The sequence below is a fragment of the Prionailurus viverrinus genome, chromosome F2 (assembly GCF_022837055.1).
Source record: "Prionailurus viverrinus isolate Anna chromosome F2, UM_Priviv_1.0, whole genome shotgun sequence".
Taxonomy (NCBI): Eukaryota; Metazoa; Chordata; class Mammalia; order Carnivora; family Felidae; genus Prionailurus; species Prionailurus viverrinus.
In genome coordinates, this window is record NC_062578.1 from 63725721 (window position 1) to 63752053 (window position 26333).

Sequence of the window (26333 nt, forward strand, 5' to 3'; positions counted from 1 at the left end):
TTCAGTCCGTTAAGTGGCTGACTCTTGGTTTTGGTTCAGGTCGTGATCTCATGGTTCATGAGTTTGACCCCCACGTCAGGCTCTGCACTGACAGTGCGGAGCCTGCTTGAGATTCTCTCTCTCTCCCTCTCTCTCTGCTCCTCCCCTGCTCTCTCTCTCTCTCTCTCTCTCTCTCAAAATAAATGAGTAAAATTTAAAAAAAAAGAAGGAAAAAATGTATAAGTAAGCTTGTCTTGCAGTGTAAGTACACATACTTCTGAGACAATTTTCAGAATCTTAATTCTAAAGCTATGAAATCCAAAGCTAAAATGTGGACTCCATCCTACCTAAATTGGGGTTTAATTTTAGTTGCATTTTTTAATGGAAAGCAAGAAAGTAATAATGGTAGCAACAATATGAACCCAAATTGTGTCCCTATCATGTGCAGTCTCTGTGAGTACTTTGCAGGCACTTTCTCTCTGGTCACAGCTACTCTGGGAGGTAGGTGCTAACAGAATCCTCACCAAGCCAAAGGGCATTTAGAAGAGGGGTGCTTTTATACTGGGACCCTGGCAATCTGACTGAGCGGGCCATCCTCTGAACTTCTATACTCTGTGGACTCATAAACCACAATACTCAAAGGGACCAAACAAGCTAAGTCACGTTCTTTGATGATGAAGAAAAATAAACAGCACGGGGCAATCTTGTGCTCAGATAAATCCCAGAGAACTACTGGAAAATAACAGCTGCCTGAGTCCACGCTTAAGACACCAACTTCGAGTTCTCAAGTTCTCAGGCCTCTCACGCTGGCAGCTCCTGCTTTGCATGAGCGGAAGTGGTCACCCAGCACATGGCGGTGCTTAAGAACTGGTGAATGTGGGTTCACATCCCAGCTCCACCACGTCCTAGCTCTCTTGTTTCTCACCAGAAACTTCACCTCTCTCGGAGCCTTGATTTCTACTGTTTGCAAAAGGGGATAATAACACCCGTCCCACAGGGTTATTAGAAGGATTGAAGAAGACTGTATACACATCTAACTGAAATAGTGACATGGCCAAGACACCATCATCATAGCTAACATTTATACAACTTTGACTATGTGCTAAACACTGACCAAGGGGATATGTATATAATCTCTCATCAATCTTTCCAACAATCCTTTTTTAATAGATGAGGAAACTGAGGCACAGACCATGTAACTAGTTTGCCCAAGATCATAAAGTGACCACCCGGCCAAGCAGGGATTTGAACCTAGACATCCTGCCACCCTGTCTGTGCTGCTAACCATCCACTCTACTGACTCTCACGGGATGAAATCACATATAGGAAAGCGTTTGTAAAGTATGAAATATTTCATTATTGGTACTTATTACTTCATTGGCCCCAAGGTTTTCCTTTTCCCCTAAAACAACCTCGTCATTCCATTTACCATTCATTTACTGAAAAGACCTTTCAATATAGACAAAACCTTTCTTGCACAAGCCCTAAAATGTAAGCACCGATTCAAGAGATACCACAGTGACCGTGTCCTGTCCCTGGCCAGGGCCTTCCTGTCTCAAGTGAGCAGAGGAGAAGGGAGGATCCGGAGGACAGAAAGGGCATGGAAAAGAGACGGCAGAAACACAGAGGATTTGTTTATTTTACAACGTTGCCTGGAGCTGACCTTGGAACTGTTCCCATTTGTGTTGACTCAGGAACGCAGTTTGGGAAAAACTTAATTTTCCAAAGCTTTACACTTTCGCCGATGGTTTCTTATTCCCAAGGTTAAAACCTCTAAAGGATTTTTTCCCCCAAATGCAGCATGTCTCCAATAAAACTGTGGACTTCTCAGGGGCTAGGGAGGCACCACCTAAGACATCCTATTCTATCGATAAAGGTTCTGGTCAGTGGCATATCATAACCTGAGTGTGTACAACATAAGCGATAAGACGGTTCCTGTTTATTTCTAATCTTTCAAAATGGCTGCCACTTCCCAAGGGCAGGACCCCAGGGTTGTGTTGGTCACTTTCATAAAGCTGAAGAGTCCCCTTTAACTGGGCTCCTAGGGACATTCAGGGTCTGAGTGTGGTTCTGACAAACCTGTCACAGACTCCCCTGCCTCAGCTAAAGAGTAAGCTTGAACCTCTTGTTGAAATGTTCCTCTGCTGTAAACAGAAGTTTATGGTTATGCGCATGTCTCAAATTAAGTGTATTTTCCACATAAAGAAAACAAGAGCAAATATTTACATAATGCTGTCATGTGCCAGGACCCTCTCTGAGTGATACACATAGATTCATTTCCACAACAGCTCGATCCAGTAGCTGTTATTAACATCCCATTTTTCAGATGAAAAAGTTGAGGGTTCGAGTTTTTACATGACTTATTCAAGGTCGCCCAGCTAAGAAGTAGCAAAGTGAGGATTTTTACGCAAGAATTTCAGCTTCAGAGAACGAGGCTGCACCTACTCTACTCTATTACCATTCTAACAACTTAGCATTTTGAGAAGCAACTTACATTTAGCATTATTGCTAAATTTGGACCGAATTCTTCCTAGAGTTCCAGGCACTAACGTAATGTCATCCACGTTAGTCAGGTAATTGCTCAGGAACTCCGTTCTGTCACAGGTGACATCTTCCATTCCTGTAGGGGGCAAAGAACATATTTTCAGGTGATTGTAAACTTAATATCCTAACACAGACACTAAAAATAACACCCAGGCATGTCCCTAATTCATTTCTAACAACTTACTGTGAGGATCCCCCTCTTTTGAGATTTCTTAAGTTGACTTTACATTTTTTAATGCTCCTTTCTATAATCACTTCACCAGATTCTGATATAGTCACATCATCTTGCAGTGCCAGAAGGTGGAAATTGCATCATCTCAATGATCATTTTAAGTCGTTCAGCAGGAACAGCAAGACAGAGGAAGTGACTACGATCTTCTTTTTAAAAAGCTATTTACACAGTCGTTATGGAAAAGATCTACTCTAAAAAAAAAAATCCTAGATTGCTTCAAACTCTTCCCAGCTGGGGGTGGTGTAAATAACTGGAATACATAGTTCTGTGTCTCTTTTACAAAATGTCATTTTCCAATTCTCTCTAATGTATCTCCTGACTTGAGTGCATAATCACCAGTCCTCAGCCTGTCGCCACTGGTGGCCTTGGACGTTACTGACAAAACAATACTGGCAACAAGAGATGAGAAAAAAATGTCAGCCCCAATGACCACCCAAACTGAAAAACAAAATATTGCTGAGAACAAGTTGTAAACAATGTAATCAGTCAAAACTGAAAGCTAGCAACTCAAACACAAAAAGCGTGTAGGTAGGGAATTTTTTTAACTGACAAATATTCCTGCCCTACCCAAGACTGGTTTTCTGCCCCAATCAAAAAAAAAAAAATTCTTAATCAATATTAAAAATAGATGAATAAAAAAACAACATAAACTCAAATGTCACAATAATAGACTATGGGGACTGATAGACACATTTATGGTCATTTTGGAATTTATGAGATGACACAGAACGATGAAGATTTAATATACTGCTTTGCACAATCCAATATATTCTCTAAGAGGGGGAAAATAAGTGATTCTGTAAAGGACATCGTAAGGTTTTGGAATAAAGAAATACAACCCAGAGTGGCGCAGACCTGATAAACTCCAAATTATCACCTTCTGGGATCCCAGATCAAGACACCCCACCCCTTTTGCAATACAAATGGGAATGAAGAAAGACAAAAACATATCCCAACATAGCACAAAGTTGATACAACTTGTCTTTTAACATTTAAACCATCATAAAGAAAAAACAATGAACAGCTACTGTTTTAGTACACTGTTAACTCAGAAAAAGCAAGTCTCAAAACACATATTGGTGGAAGACTGGAAGAATCTTCCATTTGTTACACGTCTAGGAAGTCAGTTTTGCCATCGTAGCGGTGAACCATCTCTCTTGCTTTCAAAGACCATATGTGAAGAGCTTCTCAAGCGTCATCACTCTCACCCTCTGGACTAACTCTGTGTAGGTAGTATTAGTGTTTTCATTCTGCAGATGAGGAGGCCGCATATGACGAGGTGGCTCCTTAGTGGCACAGTGCAATTTGAACTCCACTGAAATTACTTCTTACTCCAAAGCCCAGGCTCTGAAATACTAGACCATACTACCTTTTAAGAAAGAGACGCAAAGGCTTCCCAAAACTAAAGCAATCTACTCATCTCAGAAGCCTGCACCTGGTAAGACAAGGTTTTAAACTAAGACCTTTGCAATGCTTCAGCATGTGACTCGCTGGCACCCATCCACTTCTTAGACATGAGGCTCCAGCCTGTGACCAAATGCTCTTGACACCTCTGGGCAACTTAAATTGAATCAGCTGTGTCACAGGCTCCAGAATCTCTGTCTTATCTGTAGCTCTCTCCCAAGTCAATCTTATGGAGCATGATTTTGCAGAGGGTCACATTTAGCCCCTGCCAAAGAGCAAGCAAGTCCCACAACTTCTTTTTTTAACTTCTTCTAGATTTTCTAGGACATTCTGGAAAGAAAACTACAGGCCCAAAGCAGACCTTTGACTAGGGACCCTTGCCTGCCATTCTTAACACAACTACCAAAGAGTCTACCAATTTTTTTTCTCTGAAGCCCTTTCCTAGAAGGGAGCAGGCCCACATTCCAGGGTCATTCTTTCAATTTGATAGTTCTGGAATGCAGGAGGCACTCTCTAGATAGAACTCAGGGTACACAGCTGTGAATAAGAACGCCCTCTGAGGAACTCCCTGCAGCTCCATAATATCTAATGTTTATGATGTTCAACAAAGTGGTTATGAATTCTTCTACTTTATACAGTGATTTAGAAAAACTCTGCTTCTTCCTCTCTTTAACAGTTTCTGTACTGAAGCAAGGTCCTGTGGTTTTGGTTTTGAATTCTCTCAGTTAATACAGGGAAATCGTTTTACTTATATACCTCTTCTTTGACAAGAATCCTATGTCTCCTCCTCCGTATCATATTTAGATTTATTTTTTTTAGCCACATAAACTCTGTAGGCTCTTTTTGGGGATGTGGCTAGCAGAGATGAGTAGTATCACCTGATATGTCACAGAGAGGAAGCTATTAATACCGCAAGAAAATTGTCTGCCACACTTTGGCAAGAGACAGATTTTTGTGGAAAGACTTTCTTTCCTGCAAAGAAAAGGATGACACAGGAAGTCCCCGGTTTGGGTCAGAATGATCCAGGGTCATCTCGTGTCATCTCACACTTTTGAGTCATGGCCTGACTTCTTTCCCTACCCTAAAGAAAGAGGGAAGAAGGTGAAGAATACAATCTGGGACTCTGAGGGCAAGCGTTCTCCATCAGAAACATGATCTATGTAGTTGTCCTATTAGCGAAGAAGAAACAAAGGTTTACCATGGTCTCCAACAAAGATGACATTGACACAGCGATGCAGCTTCAGCTGTTTCAGTCCATCCATTAATTGCCCCACTGTTTTGTCAATTTCCCTCAGAGGATTCGTCATCTGGAAAAAAAGAGCAAATTAGGCCCAGCAGGTTTTTGGGGTTTTTTTTTTCCTTTTAGTTTCTCATAGATCTTCTACCCCTAGAACATTCTGGAAAGAAAACTTCAGGCCCAGAGGCAGAGCTTTGTCTAGGGAGATCTGTCTGCTGCTCTTAATGGAAATCTGTTCTGATCACTTTTATTTGTATTATTTCAGGAATGTAAAATCTCCCCTCATTCAATCCCTTTTAAGATTCTGTGAGACAAAAATATCAGAAAGATGAAGGTAAATTCTTTTTTTTTTTTTAGAGAGAAACTGGCCTTTCTAAAATGTAACAATGTTATTTAAATCCAAGAATTTCGAGAGTAAGCAGAAAGTCAGATGGATAGTTTAAGCCTCTTGTTTGCTAGGTGAAATCACATCAGGTTTTGAACCATGGCAAGACGATGGAGGCTAAGTGAATCAAAAACAGTTCTGAGGTAAAATGGTACCCTTCCATTTGATGCTAAATTAGAACATCATTAATACAATGGACTCCATCTAATGTCTCCAAGAACTTAACTGTCAATGTCTGAGAATAATAGACCCCGTAATAGAATCTCTTCCAAGAAACAAGGTTACTAGAAGAATCTCTTCTAAGAAACAAGCTATTGCTTCTCAATTTAGTCCCTTTCAAGCTGATTTTGAGTGAATAAGAATCTACAAGAGTCTTAACTTCAGAAGAAGTGAACCACTGAGCTTGTTCTAGCATTCTTATTCAGCTTAAGGAAACACAAAAACTTAGTTGTCTGAAGATTTACAAATCTTAAGAAATATAATCCATCTCTCATTTTCTTGCCTCCAGTGGAAGATTCTAACAGTATGAATTCTCCCACACACTAGAGACTTCCCTCTCACTGTCATCTCTATGCGATGGAAAGATTTCCAAGAAACACCTCATCAGACAAACACTTGGCTGTACTTCAGGTGAATTTTACAACTTAGCTGCAACCACACACATACACCCAAGATGACTGGTAAGAACAGAAAGGTCTGCATGTCATTTTTTATTTCAGACATATAATATTATCCTCCATTAGTGTCTTCTCAGATGACTCAAGACCTTTCCTCAAATCACATCCTCAGTAAAATCAGCCGTAAACTTGTTTTCCTTCATGGCAGGAGTCAGTATTTCAAATTCTGTCCCAAGGAGTAAGTCACAAGTGAAAAGTTTCAGAATGATATGCGCCAGCATCATCTGAAGGGCTACCACGTGTGGAACTAAATGGTATTTGCTTCTGGGAAAACCATGCTTTCTTCTAAGACCTTTGCCTCAACAAAAACATACCAAAAGCATTAATATGTCAATGCTTGGCAATGCCTTATTTTCACCAGACAACTCAGGTGAAATCCAGGACCTGCTTCTCAGTGACGATTTCAGATGGTCATAAGCAAGAGAGTGCCTCAGAGGTACCTGAAGGTTTCGAGAGAAGTGACAACTTCTAACCTCTTCTGAATGTACTGAAGAGTCGACATTATTCATGTCTCTATAAGAAAATACACACAGTTCCAACTACCCATTGTTTTCTCTTGCTTTCCACCTCAGCTATTCCCTTGTCTATAACCTAAGACCTTTTCTGGACTCTGAAGGTATGCACCATTAATCTAAGCCAATTTTCTATTGAGTTCGAATTTATATGGTCTTTGAGGAATCCCCTCGCTGCCTTGCTGGATTGTCTCAAGAACCAAGGCTACAAACCATTGTAACCAATTCCATGAATAAGTGCAAGCAAAACCAACAGCCTTCCTAACATTCGTCCAAGCCTAAATGTTAATACTAGGTTTAGGGCAACTGATTCTAAAGAAAGTGGAAGGTTCTTTTTTCCCATCTTGCTGAAAGTTCAGGAGGTCTTCACGTTCGTGTTAACCTCTGAAGTGCCAGATTCTTCTGGACTCAAAGCCAAGAATGACAAAACCAGAGTTTTTCTGAAACATATTCAGCTGATTTTCAAAGCAAGGCACTAAAGAAAACCTTCAACTCAGACCTACCCGCCACAAAGCTTTGGAACAATAGATAAACTTACTTTGTCCTGACGAGTTTCCGCAGCATAATGATCCATCCTATGTAATTTTCTTCTTCTTTTCTTTGGAGGAGCAACTGGTCTTTCCTGTCTCCTCTTAGGGGTAACCTTCCTCTTAGGTCTCTTAGCCGGAGTAAGAGGTGAGCCATAACTACTCTCCTGTACTGGCGGATAGAGATGTCTGGACTCAGAAGTCGTCTGTCCCTCTGGGTCAGATAATAAAGCTCACACTTTGCCATCTTGGGTCAGCAGAGCCTTAGTTAAAAAGACTAAGGCTCCTTAAGTGAGAAAAAGTTGGTAGGAGAAATGATTCATGGAACTCTATAGAGAGAAGCTTCCTAAACCCATCATGAGGCTGCGAGCAAGAATATAATTTAAGAGAATCTAGTCACGTGGGTTTCTCTTGGGCTAAGGAGACTGCTTGTGGATATACTGAAGGTGGCATACAGTTCTGCATTCCATTAAATCCCACATTAGGGAGAGACTGGTCTTTGGTTATGAAGAGCTCTCCATTTATAAAGTACTAGCAGAAAACCAAATAAAATACTAGCCATTTAGTCATTTCAAGGTAACCGTGGGATTCATGTAGGTGGCTCCAATTCAGATCTGATGGATATCTGTTCACACCACCACTATATCAAAGCAAGTGTCACCTTCATTTGCAAGGATTAGGGGAAAATGTTTAAACCACGGATGGAATGGAGCATAAATAATAAGCAATCCTCCTTGGACATAAATGTATACTTAGATAAATCAGGACTTTCAGCAGGAGAGAGAACTTCCTTCCCACTGATAATTTAGGTTTTCGGTACAGAGGACCTCTAAAGCCAAGAGAGAACCATAAATAAAACTGTCTTTTAAAAAACTATCTTGCAAAATTAGGTAAAATGTAGAACTCATCAAGATCTCTTCATCTTGGTATAGATCTCAAGAAAGAGTCTATGTGCTTATACTCTTTCTATACATCTCGTTGTGAAAATCTAGAGAGAGTGGTGAAGGCTGACACAGAACCTGAGTAAGGAAGATAACCGTTGGGACTTCCAAACGCTAGAGAAAAACAGGCCCCTGATTTGCTGATGGTGCAAAGGTGAATTAAAGCAGCAAGCCCTGACGTCTCCCTGGCTGAGTCTCTCTTGGTGGGACTGCTGCTCCAAGAATCATTCAGATGCAGAAAGGGGCAGAAGGAGGAACAATGTTAGTGTATCCAAGAGGGAGGCCATCTGCCATGCCATTTCACCGTTTCCAGAGCAAGCCACTGCAAAGGCACTTCTGTTTCCACCTCATCCTCTGTCCCTGGCAGAGCAATTGAAAGACACAGCCCCATGGACTCTGGTTTGGTGGTGTTTGGTGTTTTTTTTTTTTTTTAATGCATCTAGTTTCAGGCAGTTCTCCACGAGAAGAGAAGCAAAAGGAAAAAGACAGTTTCCCATTTCATGGTCACTAAATACATTTCAGCTAGTGCTCAAGTCGGCCCATCAGACACCCAGCCATTTGCAAGAGACCCCACCATTCAGAAGACTCCAAAGGTGAGCTCTTCTGGTTGCAGCAGGTTAGAGGAGCAGCGGGAGAAACAGGATTTAGCCAAAATGAGTTTTCATCCAGTGATTATATTGCACGTACTTCCTTCTTCAAATGTTAGAGGTAGACAAAAGCTAAGATTTCACTGACCAGCCATACTTTAGTCTGACTTTAGAAGATTTAGCCTGAGGTTATTAGGAGGACCGGAGGGAGAGGGGCAAATTTCCCTGCTTTTCAGAAGAATACTTTGCCATCTGAAGGTAGTAACTAGCCAGCCAAAGCTCTGCCTCTAGGCCTGGAAGAGCAGCCGAACGAGGAGTCACAGAGAAAGCACAGGTCAAAGAGAAAAAGATTGCGCTCACAATCAAAAAGCAAGCATGTTTCTGAACATTCACCATTACACTATGAAACCAGGAGCAATAAACCATTTATTGAAGCTATTAGCCCAAAGTTTGGTCATCTCATTTAATAGTCTTTGAGAATCGTCCTGGAAAAAGTATACTCAGACATTAAGCAAATAATGCACAGATTTCCACTTTGTTGTAGCACACAGCATTTTGAATTTTTTTCAATTAAACTTCAAATGCAAGGTATTTTCTCCTTAGATGTAAGTGAAGACATGTTACTGACTTTATGAATAATATTTCCGTTTGTAAAGCCTTTACACGCACACCACATGTATATAACGGATCTACAGGTATATAAACCAATTCGTCTACTACAGAAAAGAGGTTTTGCTGGCTTGTTTTGGTTTTGCATTTTTAAAGCATAAATGGTTTTGTTTTTATTTTTCAGTAGAAATAGGATTCCTAGAACCAAATGAAAAATAGTTGAAATCTGAAAATATCTCTTGCCTTACCAGAAGAAAGTGACCAGGTTACCAAGTTATCGTAAATGAAGATACATTCCAAGGACCTAATTAAGAGTGTTTTACTCAGGGGATACATGAGAATATCCCAGTTAAAAGTAAGTATTAATACGAAAAAGAACATAGCACGAATACCTTCAAGTCTTAATTCAAAAATTCTAGAAGAAAAATATCTCTGTTTGTATATTTAGGAGTAACCCTGAGCACAGCATCATCATTACAACAAACTAAAGCATCTTATATTACATTGCATTTATCACTGCTCAGTACTTTAAAAGAAACCTTTCAGTTTATTTCTTGATTAAAACATGCACACAGACACTTTCAAGTATGCAATTACAACTGAACTACACATTCTAGAAATCCAGAGATGTTCATGGATAAAAAACATTGCTGAGCTTTATGACTTTTAAGGAAATCAGGACCGTAAGAGTTATACTTCATCCATATTGTCAAAAGCCAACTTTTGACATGAAGAAAATCTTCTGTATGAACTGAACATGGTTATTAATGACCATTCTGCTTATGTCCTGGACTAAAGGAGAGATAAATGGTTCTATGGGAAGACCCTGGCCCAGGAGTTCTGAGATTCTACCGCTCAGTCCACTTACCCGCCAGGTGACTCGAACGGCCCCAGTCCAGCTTCTTCCTTTTAAAAGAATGGCTAAACCAACCTCTGGCTTGCCTATGCCATGGGATCTTTTAAGGGATATTATTATTCAAGCAAAGCTGAACTTTTAAATAAGGCACATGGAACTACTTAGGATTTTTTTTTTAACATTTTCATAAAATGTAGTTCCTTTTGTTCACTTTAGATTAATCTCAAAGAAAGTCATCCTAAAGATAAAACAGCCATGCTTGTTCTGGCAAGAATAAGATTTGTGTTTCATGCAGATGTTTATCTCATTTTATCATTTGTGTTTCATAATCATGCAACACTCGTTAAACATCAAAGGGACAGGAAAAAGAGCATCAGACTTATATAACTTCAATGATTTAAGGCAAACTAAGAATGGTTTCACATAGCCATTAGTTTCCAGTGTTTAAAAAAATCATGACAGAATTGATGTTAAAACATTCAAAAATATTTATAGCTTCTTGGTATTTACTGCCTTTGTTTAGATATACTGGGTTTTGTTCAAAAGTATTTAAACCAACACACTTCTCTGTATTTCCTACTCAATCTTATGCTGAACACAATGAACTTAATTATCATGAGCAGTCTTGTCACAGCCTATTAGAGAATGGAAGGCAGCTTCCATTAACAGAGTTTTTGAAATGATTTTTTATCCCAAATCAAGTTTTATTGTGTCGATGTAGATCTTACCACACTAGTTAGAAAGAGAGATGGAAGACGTTTTAGATTTGCAAATCCTGTCATGTTTTAAAGTGATCTATGCTGCAACACTGCGAAGATTTCCATTTCCAGACAAATGAGGAACGTAACAAAACACAACTATCTCTTTCCCACCTCTGAATTTGAAGTTATACTGGATATCATATAACAGATTGTTTCCAACTAAGATTACTGTTTGATAAAAGGGCATTACATTGCTCTGCTAAACAGATTCATTCAATAGTGCATCTCTCTCAATTAAAAATTAATTTCAGGCACCTGGGTGGCTCAGTTGGTTAAGCATCTGACTTCAGTTCAGATCATGATCTAACCATTTGTGAGTTCGAGCCCCGCATTGGGCTCTGTGTAAACAGCTCGGAGTCTGGAGTCTGCGTGGGATTCTGTGTCTCCCTCTCTCTCTGTCCCTCCCCTGTTTGTGCTCCCCTTCTCTCTCTCTCTCTCTAAAAAATAAATAAACGGTAAAAATTAAAAAAAAAAGAATTAATTTTATTTGGGGGAATAATGGATACATTCATAGTCTTGATTGTGGTGACGGTTTCACAGGTATATATCTATGCCTAAATTTATCAAATAAAGAAGGGTCCAATGCTATAACATATACCAGGTTGATTGCACCTGCTCAGGCTATTAGAGCTACTTAGCTGACCTATCCTCTCTGACTGCATAATCATTGTAACAGAGCTAAAATTCAGTTGTAATGTATTATATTGTGTGTTTCATCTCCAGATGCCTTTCCACTCCTATCCCAGTGATGGCAAATGCCAACCCTCCCTGATCCTTCACCTTTTGACTAATGCCTTCAGGGATGGCATACACTTCTCCTGTGAACATCAAGATTAGGATATGTTTGAATATCAAATCAATCTGAAATGAAATTCTTATAAGAGAAACAGGTATGTTTAAGATTTTTTTAAATGTTTTTAGTCTTGTAGTATATATATAAACTTTGCATATACGAGACACTTTGTACGAGACCTGAAATAAGGTCAGCAGCTCAGGTAGCCAGGGGCACAGGTTCTCCTCACGCAGATGATAAGCTACTAACCTCAGGGCCAAAAGGGCCATATTTGTGTCCAGAGAAATCAGGTTGTTCCGAATAGAAGGCATAGACTGAAGGCCTACGGGAAAATTGGAAGGTTCAGAATCTCCCCCAAACCACATATAACAAAGAATATCAAGTGTCTCTTCACATTAAGAGAAAATTATCTCAAATCAAGTTAATTAATATCCCAACCACTGTTAGTATTAACATGGAAAATGTCTCTTGTTTTTTTTTGGGGGGGGGTAGGAATTCTATTTTTTTCCACATCCACTGCCCCCTACACCACCCGCACTGTAGTAACCGCCTGGTACCGCTCTCAGGGACCAAACGTCACAAAGGATTATCTGAACACATACTCAGGTCTTTGATCTTCAAGATAATAGAGCCCAGTGAAAATTCACATGGACCATGCAGTCTGCAGCCTAAAAGAACAACTCCATTAAAGTGAAAAGTCAGTCTTAATGCTTCCCCGGCATCATTGGGATGCTGCTGGTTCATTTATCAAAGCCAGGAACTCCCTTAACCTCTGCTGTAGTGGCCAGGATTAACAGCTGTAGTCCATCCATGTAATTAAATGGTCCCCAATAGCCTACGTCCATTATACCCTTCTTAGGGAAGGTAACGTTCAGGACTGAGAACCATAAAACTTTTAATAATACCAAACCTTGACCGTGCTTCTATTTCACAGCCCATCTAGTTTTCACCCAATTCTAACCTACAATGGAAACAGACTGAAGAAAGGAGAGGTTAAGTCAGGGAGACAGAAACAAATACCTTTCATCATCTGGCAGGGTGAGCCACTGTAGTATGGTTAAGATTCTCCGCTCGTGAGGGATGACTCTGTAGGGTGATAACAAGTAAAGCATGATGTTAGGTTGCATTTCCACAAACTTCAGCCTGATGACTGCTCACGCTGGCACCAGGACCAAGGGCTCTCTATTTACCGCCATTTGCTTTCACATCCTCGTCATAAAAGGCCATCTTTCGAATCAGTGTTTAAACTTCCACTTCCATTTGCAACATATCATATTGCTCAACCTCTGTCATAGAAGGTGAGACTGGAAACTCTCACTCACAATCAAGTGAGCAACCTGTCTGGCTGATCAGAGATTCTGCTACAGGCAGAAAAGGACCCTGGGCTCAGAAGCATTGCCATCCAGTGAGTAAAGCCATTAGCTATGGCCACCGAGGTTACCAGGACACCTCAATCTGCTTCTTGCTGGTGGTATGACCTCTCTTAACCTCTACCCCACTTTGATCTCTCTGGGCCTCAGTTTACTCATCAGTAAAAGAGAGATAATAGCAAGGCACACGGCACATAGCTTGGTCATAAAGATAAAATGAGACAAAACAGGCAAAGGGCACGTACAGGGCCTACCACATAGTAAGTTCCAAAAAAAAAAACCCCAAAAAACAAAAAACCTTTATTTTTATTAATGATCATAATTAGTTATCATTCTATCTCTAAAGACTTATATGACTTTGGAAACATTATTTAATCTGAAACTTTACATTCTTCCTCTATAAAATAAGGGGTTAGGAAAGGTATTCATGAACTTCTCTTCTAGCTTATCAAAATCTATCAAGAATAGGCACCTATAATTATGAGACTGACAGAAAGGGTATAATCTTCATCCACAATGACTTTTGTGTTTAAGTCTCATTCCTCTGTTGAAATATAATTACCCAAAATCTGGCACCAGCTTTGGGAGCTCTCAGCTAACATGACGGTACTGTATCCTGGGCTGAGTTTCATTGAGATGCTCACAAGCTGAGCAATGTCTTTATTTACGGGGAAATTGGCTTATTCTTTCCTAACAAGTAGCACGACATGCTTTTCTGCCCCCCCCCCCCCATCCAAGAACAGGCATTAGAGCTTGTTTATGACGAACTCAAACTAAAGCCCAAGTTTAATTGCGGTCAGTAAACATTACTGTGGCCAAGAGTGACCCCTCATATGAACTGTGTTCCCTGGGTGATAATGGTGTCAATGTAGGTTCATCAGCTGTAACAGATACACCACTCGGGTAGAGGACATTGATAATGGGGGAGGCTATGCATGTACAGGGGCAAAGGGGGGCTTGGTAAGTCACTGTACCTTCCAGTTTCATTTGCTGTGAACTTAAAACTGCTCCAAAAAATAAACTCTATTGGAAATTTATTGTGGGATGTTGGGTGAGCCACTTACACTTTTACTCTTGGTGGAGGTGAACAAGAGAAAGCTGGGAGAAAAACCAAGCTCCAGAGCCATGGTGGAAGGCTGGAGCTGGCCGGAGCCCTAATCAAGCAGTTCCTCTCCCCAGGCAACCCCCACCCCCCAAGGCCCACCAACTCTCCTAGATCGGAGCTTGGTCCTTCCTCTGGCCCCCTCCCAGTCTAGAACTATCCCAACAGCGCCAGAAAATCATGTTTAACATAAAATGAGTCTTAATGTAAACAGATTCCAAGGCTACTGAATAAATGTGACCCTGTGTATTATAGCCTATAATTGAATTAGAAATAGGCATAGCAAAGCCAAGATCATCACTTAAGGTATTTAATTCATCAGCCTCAGAAATCCTCTGTATCTGAGCAAAATAATTACATATTTAGAATTCTTTCCTAACTTAAAAAAAAAGCCAAATGCGGTAGCCTTTTCATTTTACCTTATTTCACGACCTACCTGCCAGCTGCTTTATTTTACATAATTGGTGTTAAGTCACAAAAATGGACTCTGATGGACTCCCTTGATGCTAATGGAAAAATACAAGCTAATAGATTTTGTGTTGAGCTCAGAACACGCATCCTCTAACACCTTCGTTGGATGGGGCATCTGACCAGCAAGGAATAAAAGCATCCACTCTGAGGCTGGAATGCTTGCGTTTGAATGCTGACTCCAACATGTGCTGGTGACTAGACTTTGCCAAGTTACTTAACGTTTCAGTGCCTCCATAAAATGAGGATAACAATAGCTCTTATCTCATAAGGCTCTTTTAAAGATTAAAAGAGATAATACACGAAAAGCACTTAGAACAGTGCCGGGCACACAGAAGTTAGAAAAATGTTAGCTTTTATCATCATGTACTGGATCCACAGGTCCACAGAGATGACACACACACTCATGAAATATTTGTTAAACGTATAACATGTTCAAGGCATTTGTATGAATGTAAATAAAGATACAAAATTCTCCTGCTAAAAAGACCATTACGGAGGAGTCGCCATTCTCTTCTTAGAAAGATAAGCAGGGGATTACCATTTTCTGGGCAGGAGCTGAGTATGTGTGTGTCCTAAGAACCAGAGATGAGAACTGTAGATGCCTGAATATCCATCCAAACTGTGACCCTCGGGCATGACATTTCACCTCTCTCGGTCACACTATTCTAACCTTGCCAATGAGGAGCTGGACAAAGTGGTCTCTAACTTTCCTACGAATTCTACATTATCTTTATGAAATTGCCCAGGAACCAAAAAGACATAGCCCCTAGCCATTAGTGTTTAAAACACAACGCAGAGACAGCACAAACAAATGTGGCAAAGGAACAGTGTGTGCCCAAATGGAAAGGGAATTGGTGCTTGTGTCGCTGTCTTTACCATCACTGTTTGATATAGAATTTGTTCTGAGACCAAGTATGTCAGAGATGGTCAGAAAAAGAAAAAAAAAATAGGAGGGATGGAAAATGAAGGATCAGATGAGGCATTTAGTGTTAAAGGGAACCAATTACCTTAGAACACATATAGCCATTGTATGGTCAGTGTTGGAAGAGATGATGTGGACTAGAAAACAAAAACCACTTATTGGTTACTCTCTGTGTACTAAGCACCCTCCTAGGCCCTTTAAATAAGTTAGCTCATTCCATCTTCACAACACCCTATGTTATCGAGGGATTAAATCACTTGTCTACAGCCAGCAATCTATTAAGTGGCAGCGCTAGGATTAGAAGCAATCTAAACACTCATACATAAAAGGAATTACTGCTTTTGAACATGAATTGACACACACACACACACACACACACAAAATGAAATGGAGCAGCATCAGTACTTTGGAATAGAATACTATCATTTAAAAAGCAAGAATAGGGGCGCCTGGGTGGCGCAGTCGGTTGAGCGTCCGACTTCAGCCAGGTCACGATCTCGCGGTCCGTGAGTTCGAGCCCCGCGTCGGGCTCTGGGCTGATGGCTCAGAGCCTGGAGCCTGCTTCCGATTCTGTGTCTCCCTCTCTCTCTGCCCCTCCCCCGTTCATGCTCTGTCTCTCTCTGTCCCAAAAATAAATAAACGTTGAAAAAAAAATGTTTAAAAAAAAATAAAAAAAATAAAAAAATAAATAAAAAGCAAGAATAATTCTAGGTTGCAGTACAGAATCACGTTAAAAAGATGGCCTTCCAAGTCTAACTCTGCACCTTGAACCTGGTTTTAAACTTAAAATTTTTCAGAATGTATCATGTGTAGATTCCCCTGACATATATTCCATTAAAAAACTGAAAGTATGACCCTGGTGTGTGTGTGTGTGTGTGTGTGTGTGTGTGTGTGTGTGTGTGTTATAACAGGATTTTTTTTTTTAAAGAAAAAAAAAAACAAAAAAAAAACTAAATCCAAGTCACTCCTGGAATATAGAGATAAAAGAACAATAGCTTGAGAAGCAAAGCCAAACTAAGGACATCTTTAGAGCACACAAAAGCTACCTTCTTAGAAGTAGTTTGAAATGGGTGGAGAAAATTGCCATTCAAAATCAGAACACTGGGCCTTTTCAACGAAGCTTTGCAGCAGTTTCGGGGGGTAAGGGTGGGACCTAGGTATTAATTATGTTGTTGGCTCCTTTCCGTTCTGCTGAGCAAATATGTTGTGGAACAGAAGAAATCATTTCTGTAAGCATCTATGACAGTCAAGGGTTACAAAAATGTAATGCAGATGATTAAATTGGTAGATCAACATGTCATCTACATGTCATTTCTAACATACCCACACTTATTTCTCAACTCAGACAAGCTCTTTAAAAAATAGGGGCGGGGGAGACTTTTAAAGGGTCACTGTCTTAAAGTCACCAAACCCAGTTTCAACACAGCCCTTCAAATCTGAAAAAGCTACTTTTATTCCTGAATTTGGAGAATATAGATGGTCCCATTCTGGATTAATCTGAACCTGTGATTGCTCTCAGCACACTACTATTATAGAATAGTCAGATTTTTGTTAAGGCATAAGAGGCAAATATGGAAACAGCTTTAGGTGGTTAAAAAAAAAAAAGATGGAAAGAACATCTCAGTGGGAACAAAATCCCCATGAAAGTTGAAACAGATTCCTTTTCTCACTAAGGAGCCTTAAAAATAATCAACATGTTGACACTTTTATTAGGTAAGTTTCACCTAAAGACTACTTTACGAACATTAACTACTAATCCCCCCATTAGCTCTGTGGGGAAGACAAGTGGTAGTTCCATTTTTCTTATTAGGGAAATCCTAGAGTTCAGTGGAAAATGGAGTGGAAACAGAGGCTTCCCCTTGTCTCCTGTCTGGAATTTCCAATCTCTAGACTACTACATCAGCTGTCTGAGACCACACTAGACTTTTAATGTTGTGAACCAAAATAAACATAGTATGTTATAATATATTTATAGAAAATGATAATGCAAACCACAGCAATAAATAGTCCAAGAGAAATATACGATCCTTGGTGGTAAGTTACCAAACCCTATAAATGGACAGAAAAATCTGAAGGATGACAAGAAGGGAAAAATCTTCATATTCTATTAAGAAAAGATGGAGGAAAAAGGAGGGAAGACCTCTAAAAAATGATTGGAAGATTATTTTCAATCAGAAGATATAGAAAAGCTCAAGTGCTTTTGTATTTAACTGAAATGAAATCAAATTGAGTTAATGTTTCATAAGCTGATCATAATTGCAATTTTACAAACACTGACAAAATAAAGACAACTTACACAGACCAGAAGAATGTCCCAGCTTTCACCCCTTGCTTGGTGGCTGTAATCCATAGCTAATGAGGAAAATATAAGAGGCTTATAACACGTTCTGAGATTTTTTTCTTCTCAAAGAAGAAAAAAGTTTAAAAATATATTAGATCAGATCTCTTATACTTTACCCACACCCCGTCATAAATTTCACATTATTTGCAATCATTCTCTTTTCACATCTGGAAGTCAGAAGCATTGTTTCCATGAATGTCATTCAATACATTCTCTGCAAAAGCTTTCAAAAGCTCTGCTGTGATTCTAGTGGCATTTTTTAATTCCTATTTCATCTCAGAAGTCTCTTCTGTACCTGTCTTTTCTGATCATTGTTTTGAACATTTCACTTATATGACAGAATTCTGCTCATAAAAGGACCCAGGAGTGGACCATATGTTTCCTGTCCTATGAAAGCCTATAGAGGAGAACCCCAATTTGGTACACAGATGCCAGAATCCTGGAACCCAGCTTTGTCTTGTTTTGTTTTAAGCTAGGTGAATGAGAAGGGGAAAAAGCTATTTTTTATTTTGGATTTTCCCTTGTGTCTTTTATTTAGCTTTTCAATAAATGGAAATTTAAGAATAAGTTCCTGGGACAAGTTAGGTGACCCAAGCATTTCTTTGAGGCTTTTGAAATATTCTTTCCAGCACATGCTGTTGCGAGTCAGAAGACAGGGCAGTTAAGAACCTGACCTCTGCAACCAGATAGCTGCTGGATTTTAAGCCTCTTCTCTGTCACTTACCAAGTATGCAGTCCTCCAGGAAATGACTTAAGCTCTCCTTGCTTCAGTTTCCGTTAAAATGTAGGTAATATTACCTAGCACATAGGATTATTCTAAGCTTTAATAAGTTGATACATTTAAAGCCCTTAAAGCAGTGTCTTAGCATTTGGTGAACACTAGATCTATTTTAATCTTTATTATTATGCATTGGAAATAAATATAATCCAGTTATTCTAGGAACATTAAAAACAGCTTGAGATGGCCAGTGTCCCATTGAACATAAGTCTGTAAGAACCAACCCTCCACCCCCACCCTGTGCTTTGGGAGGCAAAACAGAAAGAAATATATGGCTCATTTGTTGTAAGACCCAAGCAAAATGGTCTAGGAATTGCAGCCAGCCCCTTTTCTGATTTCACTGTATCTAGACTTTCAGAGTGTCTTACCGACTCCAGTGAAAACCTCTGTTTTGGGGGGAGAGGGGATATTTGGAGGTGTGGGGCCTCCAGGAGGTTGGCCATGGTTTCAGAAAGGTCTGGTGGCCTGGCCTGGGGGATTCCACATGGATTCCCAAGCTCCTTTGGAGGGACTAAAGACCCTGAGAGCCCCGCAAAATCACAGCTGCTGCAGCTGGCAAGTAAAGAATGGGCAGGAGAGCACAGAGTGACCTCTCAGATTTGAGGAGGTGTGAACTGCTAGAGAATGTCATCTGCATGGGAGAGGTGGTTCCTCCTTCCATGGGGATGGGTCAGAGACATGAAGATCTCAGCCTGCGGACAAACTGGCACGGACACACAGGCCAACCAGGGTTCAAAATGTGTCCATTTGTTCTTTTTTTTCTTGGTTATCACATTTATTTAAATGGTTGGGGGGGCGGGATGTCCTTTAGCTTAAGTATTTTTGAGTTATCTGCAAATCATTTGAGGAGTGAGTGGAAGAATCCTTGGTCGTTTCTTAATATCAAAATTTACACAGAGTTCTCTTTATAATGTCTTCTGCATTTAAAAAGGCAATCATAAGAAGTCTCCTATATTCCACACACGACAAATTCTTTGGTTCAGCCAACTCTTAATGGAGGGCCAACTAGTACACCATCATCTCCCCAAGAGCATCGGAATATTCTGATATTTTTAAAAAATATTTTGTTGATTTTATACATCCCTTTGTATGTTTCCTCGTCAATTTCTATAGTAGTCACAGTTTCCTCTACATCTCCCAATGTCATATTTAAATGCTGACCATAAGCATGTACTCTGCCTCAAAGCTCTCTGTCGTTTCTCACTTTCACGTAAATTCGCTCATCCATGCTGAGCCTGATGAGATCCAGGGGCTCTTCTACAGGTCTGATAGTTTGTTGCTGGTCCTTGTTGTCCGCCATGTTTCAAACCCCGTACCCTTTCCCGCCTCTCGCGAGAGAACGCGAGCCCCGTGGTCTCTGGAAATGAGGGAATGCAATGTGCCGTAAAGTAAAAAGAAATTTGCTATGCACGGTCTTGCTTTGTACAGTTTTCATTGGTCATTTGAGGCTGGGGCGGAGCTCCAGGGGGCGGGGGAGTAGGCTGGACCTATAAGGAAAGAGCGTGGCCATGCCTCTCCATCCAGCACCTCTACTATAAAGAAGATGCGCTCAGACTAAATGCTGGACATCCTGCAGGTGCCTCAAAACTACATCAGATCCCAGAGAGACCAGTTTCTTATATTAAGTTATCTATTTCTATACTCATTTTAATTTCAGAGATTCAAATTTAGCGTATTCACATCCAAACAACTTCATACAAAATCTAGTGTCTTGATATTCATAAGGAAGTTGTACTAGGCAAATAGTTGGCAGTTATGAAATGTAAGATTAATCTGGGGTTTTCTAATGGAAAATTTTAAATGCAGTTTTGTCAAATGATGAGCCTGCACTTTCTAAAGTTATGCTATGGAATATATGCTGATGTTGGCATTATCTGGACAACAGGAAGCCCTATGGGTAAATTTTAGTTCCATAAGGCTTACGAGAAAAGTTCACCAGAAGGGGTCCTTGTGGTGCTATAAGAAAAGTGCATTGGAAGAGAGGGTGGCAGAAGTGGGTGTGCTAAAATTTTCCCAATGGCAAAGTCAGGATCATTTGTTCTTCATACTTTTCTGAACTTCTCAAACTTTTTACAATGACAATTAAAATCTTTGTCATCAGAAAAAAATTAGCCAGTTGTAAAAAGCAAGTGGACCACAAAGACAATAAGAAGGTTAAAAAATATATATATATGTATATATATATATATATATATATATATATACATATATATATATATGTGTGTGTATATATATATATATTTGAGTGCTTGGGTGGCTCAGTTGTTAAGTGTCCAACTCAGGTCATGATCTCACAGTTCCTGAGATAGAGCCCTGTGTTGGGCTCTGCGCTGATAGCACAAAGCTTGCTTGGTATTCTTTCTCTTTCTTTCTCTCTCTCTCTCTCTCTCTGAAAATAAACTTTTTTTAAAAATTTCATTTCGTCTCCAAAAAAGAAGCAAAACATTCTTCCTGCTTTTTTTTTTTAATATTTATTTATTTTTGAGAGAGACAGAGCACAAGCAGGGAAGAGGGAGAGAGAGAGAGAGGGAGACACAGAATCTGAAGCAGGCTCCAGGCTATGAGCTGGATGCAGAGAGAGCCTGACGCAGGGCTCACACTCACAAACTGTGAGATCATGACCTGAGCTGAAGTTGGACACTCAACTGAGCCACCCAGGTGCCCCATCTTCCTGCTTTTTGATACGAGTCATGTTGACTATATTTTATAAAAGAAAAATGGGAGCACGGTCAGGAAAGTGCAAAAAGTGAACAAATGAGAGAATATTTAAGATTAAAAAACACTTAAAAACCTCAAACAAAAGGACCGTAACAGTAATGAAGCCATTCTGTCAGGGTCTAGCAAATGGTAGGAGATTGAAACATAATGTTCTTGGGTTATCAGATCATAAGTAGCTATAAAACTTCCCTTGCAGTCATGCGTATACATTATATTTCTGAGCTCAGAAGTTAAATCTAGTAATTACACAGAAAAAAAAAAGGCACCAAAACTTTGGCCTAAAAACAGAAAAGTGAAAGCAAGCCTCTGGGGCTATTTAAAAAAGAGAGAGAAGTTCCTAGTTCCTTGTTAATTCAGAGAAATGGGAAATCAGTATTTCTCTGAATTTGAATGTAAAATAAATTTCCTCACAGACTGGTAAAACAGCACAACTAAAATAACCTGACAAGACCCTGGGTTTGGATTTCCCACCTTTAATGCCAACGTTTCTCCATTGCTCTGCTTTATCTAGAGGCAGTTTTCAATATTTGTGTCTTACATGCTGTATTTTGAAGAGGGGACAAGTGGGGAACGTATTGTACCTACTTGATATGTTATCAGGAATTTTTTTTTATATATAAAAGCTGTCTCACTGGAATCAGAAGGATTTAACTGTGAAATCCAATACTTTCTGAAATGAAAGTATGCTGCTGTGGGAGGAGGGGGAGAAGTTTTGAAAAAGAAAACAAGCAAAAAACATTTTTCAAACACATGAACTACAACCGTGGTCTTTCTAGCAGTTCTTTGCAGGGAAATTATTCCTTTGCATTCAAAAGCATGGAGCCAGGATACATAGAATTCTGGGAAGCCAGAGGGGTGGATGGGGCCATAGCAGATGCTGGAATAAATCATTCACAGAGATTCAGGAGTGGGTTTGCAGCAGGACAGACTGTGGGCGTGGGTGGCTCTTCGCAGGCGGTTAGGGCCAGAAGAAGGTGAGTGATACAGTACAGGATAAAAACCAGGCGTCAGAGAGGGTGCAGTGCAATTCAAGACACAGTAGTGGGACACCTAACTGTGTCAGGCTGTGGGTTAGGGACGGAGAAAAAAGAGATTCTACCCCCAGGGGACCCACAGACTAAAGCAGATACGTGAATAATTTCAAAAATATATGGTCGAATTTATGACAGAAATAATATGAAAACCCAAAGGAGGGTCTCTGAGCTTAGCCAGGGCTGGGGGAATTTAGTGACTACCTAGGGAAAAAGACTTCAACTGACATTTGAAAGGCTTATAAATAATTATGAGTCCAGTAGCAAAGTGGCCACGTGAGCATTTACAGCACTCTAAATACTGAGCAGAGCCCATCTTAAATACATTAATACAGTAAAAAAAAGAACAAAACCAGATTTAGAGCAATCTAGGGAAAAGAAACAAAGGGTAAAACTTTCCTTAAAAGAAAGCAAAACCACGCACTAGCAGGTTAATAAAATAGACAGGAAGAGGGGGAAGCAACCACTTGTGCTTTGCATCAAGGCATCCCTTTGACCTGGAAATCCACTTCTGTTCTAATGTCATTCTTCTCTTTGCCGTCTCTTTCTCCAACATGCCATTGTGCTTGTATTTTCACACTACTGTAATTCATGAGGATGGTCTCAGGACCAACTCACTGCATCACCAACACTGGCAGAAATAACTGTAGACTAAGCAGCTTAAGGAATGATAAGAATGCCTCTGTTTCTCTTAGAAATGCCCTGCTCTGGAAATGGTGGCTTTAGAGAACTTGCATGATGGTGGGGTGTTGGACTTTTTATTTGTTTCGTGCAACCCTTGGAGTCTCATTCATTCTCCACTTTGCTGGGTCCAGATTGAAACTGAACGGGCAATTTCCCACTGAGATACCTTACTATCAGAAATTGCACGATTATAGCAGAGAGATTTTTCAAAGAAACAAACACACTTAAGGAACTCCAGGAAGAGTACAGAACATAATTTTGTAATTGGAAAAAAGTAACTACAACTGTAAAGCAACAACAATGACAAGAATCCCATAAAAATATGTATGAGAAATGTGGCATCATAAAGTGAATAACAACTTTTAATAGCACATTCTGAAGATTAACAAATTAAAAGCAGACTTGAGTTTGCTAAAATGGCTATATCAGTGTTAAAAAAAAATGTGAGGGGTGCCTGTGTGGCTCAATCAGTTAAGCATCTAACTCTTTAGTTCAGCTCAGGTCATGATCTCATAGTTGTGAGATCACGCCTCACATAGCACTCTACGGTAAGTGTAGAGCCTGCCTGGGATTGTCTCTCTCCCTCTCTCTCTGCCCCCCCACTGCACTCATGCATTCTCTCTCTCTCTCTCTCTCTCTCTCTCTCTCTCTCTCTCTCTCTCACTTTCTCTCTCAAATTAAATAAATAAACTTTAAAAATAAGGTGAAATTAAATTATAGAAATTTTTTTTGGAAGCCTAATGGTGAGATTCAAATTGTCAGATGGAACACTATACAAGTGCCTCACCCCATCTATTAAATTTCAAACTAGGATAAGAGTGGTTCTTGTTTACCTTTTAATCTGGCTCCTTTATTATTTAGCCAAATGTCTTTCATGCTTTAATCATTCAGTAAAAATAAGTTAAGTTTAATGTAAATACCTAAGGTTTTTATAAATATTTTCTCTACCTCAATTATTTTTTTCACTGGTGATTTTGTGAAATGTATAAACCTCTGAGAGGATGAGATAAATGCTTGAGAAATATTTATTAAGGCTCATCTTTTCTTATAATATTTATAGTTTCTTATACTCTTATTCTGTAGTTCTTAGAGTTTCCGTCCATATGTTCTTCTTCTATGCCAAATTTCAGTAAGATGTTTTTAAATGATAGCTACTATGTTCCTTGAAGTTCTTATGGTGTCCTCTTGTTCAAGAAGATAGAAACACAAATCAGTTTCTCTCTAAATCTCTGTCAACACTAGGAAAATACTGAACTTGGTCAAATCTATCAACTTTGAGAGTTAGTTGGGAAACAGGCAAACAGGATTGAAACAGAGACTTCACTCCATTGGGCAAGTTAACAGCATTGCCTCTGCTCTGCTTCTGCAGAAATTAATGAAGATGTGGACTCATCTTCTGAGTCATGCCAACCTAGAGGGAAACTAAGGTCAACACTTGGTGTAAGGTGATCCACTCTGATAAAATTACTATTTGTCTCTATATCCTTTGTGGTTCTTCAGGCAAGTTTCCTTCCATGACAAAATTAATATAAAAAACCAACTAATAATAATAGCTTGAGAGAACTCTAATTTCAATCATTTCATGTACACGTAAAATGTTCCTCAATCATAAACTTTATGAAATCCACCTTGTAAACAAATTTTACTATGCTCACAACCTAGGTCATCACAGACTTCTGGGAGTCCAGCCTGAATGAAGACAGCAGAATCAAAACCTCTACTATAAAGAAATACTTCTGCAGACATACAAGAAGTATTCCAATGTTTGTTTGTTTGTTTATGAAAAGCCCATATTTAACCTTGCATACTTATTGGTTATGAGGTTTTTTTTATCACAAATGACCTTTTATCAAAGAGCATTACCATTTTCCTCTTACTTTATATTCTCCATTTTGCCCATAGATTGCAGCAAACATTTCCAGCTGTGGGACCATTTAGGGAAGGTAGATTCACGGGTACATGCAGACACTGGTCACTCTCTCTGCCACAGCAGATTGCACAAAGGTGGGAGCCTCCAATCAGAGTCGACACGAGGTGGAACCATTTGCCATCTTTCTCCTACATGTGTTTCAATGACTGTGTGTACGGGGCTGTGCTCCTGTGGAGATTCTGACTCTTCTACCCAGGGTCGTGCGCACTTGGTTCAATTCTGCACATTCAACAACTATGGCCTCATGTTGCTATTTTGCTCATGTCTGACCAAAGCAAGTTGCCCAAGCATACACACAGTCATAGGAAAAATACTATGTAGAAAGCCATGTACCTCCCTCTTTACTTTCTGCCCACCCATTGGAGCTGAAGTAAACAGGATGAGTTCTTTCAAAGTATTAATTTGCTGGTCCAAAATTAAGGTATAATTCCACTTACATGTAACTTCCAAGAATTTCAAAAAACGGATGAAACAAAAGAATTTATGAACTTACTGTGGGTTTCATTGTTGAGTTCTTTTTTTTTTTTCTTTTCAGCAAGCTTCCCTGTTTCTATTCATATGGCACCTGAGCTAAAATTTTGGGGTAGTCATAGTCATTCACTTCTCTTTTTCATTGTACCCATAAATCTGGTAAATCAGTAAGATATGACTATATATTCCTTCCTCAAAATGTTTCTGAAATTCAGCCCCCTGTCACCATTTCCATCACCACGTGCCTAATGAAGACACTTATCACCTCACACTTTTATGATCATAACCTCACCTACACACACACACACACGTAGACATATGAACATATATATGTACACACATTATTTATGCATGTGTGTAATAGGTATACACACATACATAAATACTGTATATACATATATGGATATATATACATATTGTGTGCACACATATACACATAAATATTATGTGTACACATATCTATAAAATACC

At 39.6% G+C, this 26333-nt stretch overlaps 1 protein-coding gene across 12 annotated transcripts in view; it reads right to left on the reverse strand.

The window, feature by feature from the left end:
• Positions 1–26333, reverse strand: part of ENPP2 (ectonucleotide pyrophosphatase/phosphodiesterase 2) — a 110737-nt gene that overhangs the window by 32590 nt on the left and 51814 nt on the right. For 8 of the 12 annotated variants that reach the window (XM_047841842.1, XM_047841839.1, XM_047841841.1 and 5 more), the window contains exons 9-14: positions 18206–18261; positions 13065–13130; positions 12294–12366; positions 7509–7664; positions 5358–5466; positions 2474–2599 (exon numbers count right to left, since the gene is read on the reverse strand). In XM_047841842.1, the coding sequence (XP_047697798.1) occupies positions 2474–2599; positions 5358–5466; positions 7509–7664; positions 12294–12366; positions 13065–13130; positions 18206–18261 (586 nt within the window). The remainder of the gene's footprint in view (positions 1–2473; positions 2600–5357; positions 5467–7508; positions 7665–12293; positions 12367–13064; positions 13131–18205; positions 18262–26333) is intronic. The other 4 variants (XM_047841846.1, XM_047841844.1, XM_047841847.1 and 1 more) reach the window with 1 other exon arrangement.